Genomic DNA, 3031 nt, shown 5'->3' on the forward strand with positions numbered 1-3031 from the left:
TTTTTTTTTTTTTTCGTTCTGTGTTGCTTTTGCTAAAATTCTTCTTGTTGTTGTTGGTGGCAGTGGTGGTGTTTGAATTTAAGTATTGGTAGGAGCGGAAAAAAGAAAACAGGGAGAGAGAGAGAGTGGCTTTGTTGTGTATGTGTAAAAGAAGGTAATATATTTCCTTCTACGTTTAACAGTAGAGATGAGGAGAGGAATAAATAAATAAATAAATAAAAAATACACTCTAATTGGATATTGGTTCAAATAGAAAAAAGCAGTCTAATCCTTTTCCCCCCTTCTCGTTCTCTCTTTTTTTTTTTTTCTTTTTGTTTCTTTTCTTTTCCTGTATTCACCAATTAGAAGTGAAAGGGGCAACGAAAGGAAAGGAGAAAAGAGAGTAGCTAAATGGGAGATCAGTGGGTGGCAGCATCCATTCTCCATCCCGGGCCCCCAACAACATCCATCAGTAGTAATGGAAACAACATTAGCGGCAACACAACAACAACAACAACAGGATTAAAACGTCCACGCGATTCCTATTTGTACGATCGTGATGGAAAACGATTGAAGGGAATGAAAGGAGAAGCCGCACGGCTTATGCACGATCATCGCATCTTCAGTAGTGAAGAGGAACTTCATCATTTGGAACAGGCGTTAGCGGCAGGGCAGCGAACAGCAACGGCAGCGGCGGCTGATGGTGGTAGCGGTGGTGGAAGTAAAGCACATGGATTGCCTGCACTTCCCGATATGTTTGGAGTAGTTGTTTCCACAGCGGTGGGAGGAACCACAATGGATACTGTGAATGGTGAGAATGTGAATAATGGGGCTTTAGTGCCACCCATGCATCGCTGGTCACTTGTGCAGAATCGGCAAGTTACAGTAAAGCCGTTTTCAAATACTATAGAGAAGTGTGAGGTGTCTAATCCGTTAGTGAAGATGGAGATGCCGTCTTTGCGGATTAGTGGATGTGGGAATCGTTGGGTACGAGCAGATGCACAACATGTGGAGAATGCCCTAACATCTCTTCTTTCATCACAACCAACACAACAAGAAGGGAAAGAAGAACACAAAGAAGAACACAAAGAAAAACAATCAACAGCTGAAGTAAATGTGGAAGAGGGTTGTGGTGATGGGGTAGAGAGAAGTTATACCGAAGAATGCAGGAGAAAGGATCTCCCCGCTTCGTGGATTACATATGCCTTGTCAGCCCCTGCAGAGGCTGGACTCTCTGTATTAAACGCACCCGTCACCGCATCTCCCTTTGCCTTCTTCACTCTAACGGAAGAAGAATACACCACTTTGGGTTTGGATGCGGATATTTATCAACCCGTATTTGTCTCTCATGCGAAACATAACTCGAATGCTAAGATGATGATGTTACCCTGGCGTTTTGACTTTACATCTACATGTAAACTTATTACCTTGTATGAACGTTTTGGTAACTTTGCGGTGGTTGCAGATCGTTGGAAGTATGCTGATAGTAATGGTGTAGCCCCTGCGAGAGATCTGCAGAAAACAACAACAACAACAACAACAACAACAACAGTAACTCCACCTGTGGAAGTGATGATGGAACGCTATAGACTCGTAACAGAGGCGGTTCTTCGTAATAGACTTCATTTATTACAAGGACTTCTTGAGGGAGATACTGTAGGAGTTGAGGCCACTCTTTCTCATGATAGCACCTCCGCTAGTCAGACAAGCGGCGTAAAGAAAAAGCAGATGGAAGAACGGGTAGTGACATCAACGCACCCATTGTGTTCTTTATTGGAGAAACATCCCATTCTCGCCGCACAGCGAAAACGGCAGGAATGGCTTACGCAGAGGCAACAGAAACTAAACCAGAATGATGATAGTCAACTCACACCTATTACAAATGAGACTAACGAAGATGTGGTACTTACTCGACATAGAGTAGATATCCTACAACAATGGGGAGAAACAGCACTTTCTCTAGCTTGTTCTTCTTATTCACCATCATCATGTAATGCTACTGGTGTTGATGATGGTGTTGATGGTGTTTCCTCTTCTTCCTTATTAGTGCAAACCGATAACAATTCTGAAAAGGGAAAAGTGGATGTTGGTGATGCTGATGCATCAATGTTGATATCTCGTCCTCCACTCCCTTCTGCATCTCCATTCTGGTATGATACTATACTAGAGCAGGTACGACGAGAGCAACTTCATGAGTATCTCATCAGTGAAGCCAAGATGAATGTACCATACTTTAATGCGGTAGTGGCACTTCGTCGTGTGGATAAACAGGCAACATTGTTGTTAGACAAACTAAAGGCGTTAACACATGATGGACGAACTTCACAGGGAGAAGTGGATCCTTCACAAGCTGGGGATATGGAAGGTAAAAAAGTTATGCAAGGCAAAAGACGAATTGGGGTTAAAAATCGTAAACAACAAAATACAGCAGATGCTATGGCGGAAGTTAGTTATCAAGCTGTAAAAGATGAAGTTCAATGTATACCATTTCACTGTGAACGACTCAAGTTATCTGTACAGGCAGGATGGTTTTTACCCCCTCCAGTTGGTAGTACAAATGGTAAAAAGTCTAGTGGAAGTGGTGGAGGTGGCGCTAATAGTAACAGTTCCGCTATTGTTAATCGAGCTTTAAGTAATTTTTCAGAAGCTCTCTTGTTAACATTACCGCCAAGTGTACCTCGACTTCATCTTGGGGTGGAACATGAACTGGAGAAGCACCTGTGGGAGGACCACAGAGCACTTAGTGATGATAATGCAGAAGTGCAACAACTGCTTAGTGAGGCCCGTGTACTTTATACACAGAATGTGATTCTACGCCGCTTTGCAGGAAGATGTGGAGTGTTGGAGGCATCGCTGAAGAAGTTGGCGAGTGAGGCTGCCGCAGTGGAACTATAAAGGAAAAGGAAAAAAAAAAAAAAGAAGGGGATGGGGAAAGAAGAAGAAGAAGAAACAAAAGGAAAAAAGAGAAAAATAAAGACCAGTATAGTCTTTTTTGTTTCATTTTTCTTTTTTTTTTTTTTTTTTTTTTTTTTTTTTTTTTTTTTTTTTTTTT

The 3031-nt window shown here is 42.0% G+C and overlaps 1 protein-coding gene across 1 annotated transcript; it reads left to right on the top strand.

Moving 5' to 3' along the window:
* Positions 1-390: 390 nt before the first annotated feature.
* TM35_000291710 (uncharacterized protein) lies at positions 391-2874 on the top strand (the record flags this gene model as incomplete). The annotated part of the gene is made up of 1 exon (XM_029028328.1): positions 391-2874. The coding sequence occupies one exon, from the start codon at positions 391-393 to the stop codon at positions 2872-2874; it is 2484 nt and encodes an 827-aa protein (XP_028880355.1).
* Between the last annotated feature and the right edge of the window lie 157 nt (positions 2875-3031).

This window comes from Trypanosoma theileri (genome assembly GCF_002087225.1).
Source record: "Trypanosoma theileri isolate Edinburgh chromosome Unknown TM35_Tth_29_V1, whole genome shotgun sequence".
NCBI lineage: Eukaryota > Euglenozoa > Kinetoplastea > Trypanosomatida > Trypanosomatidae > Trypanosoma > Trypanosoma theileri.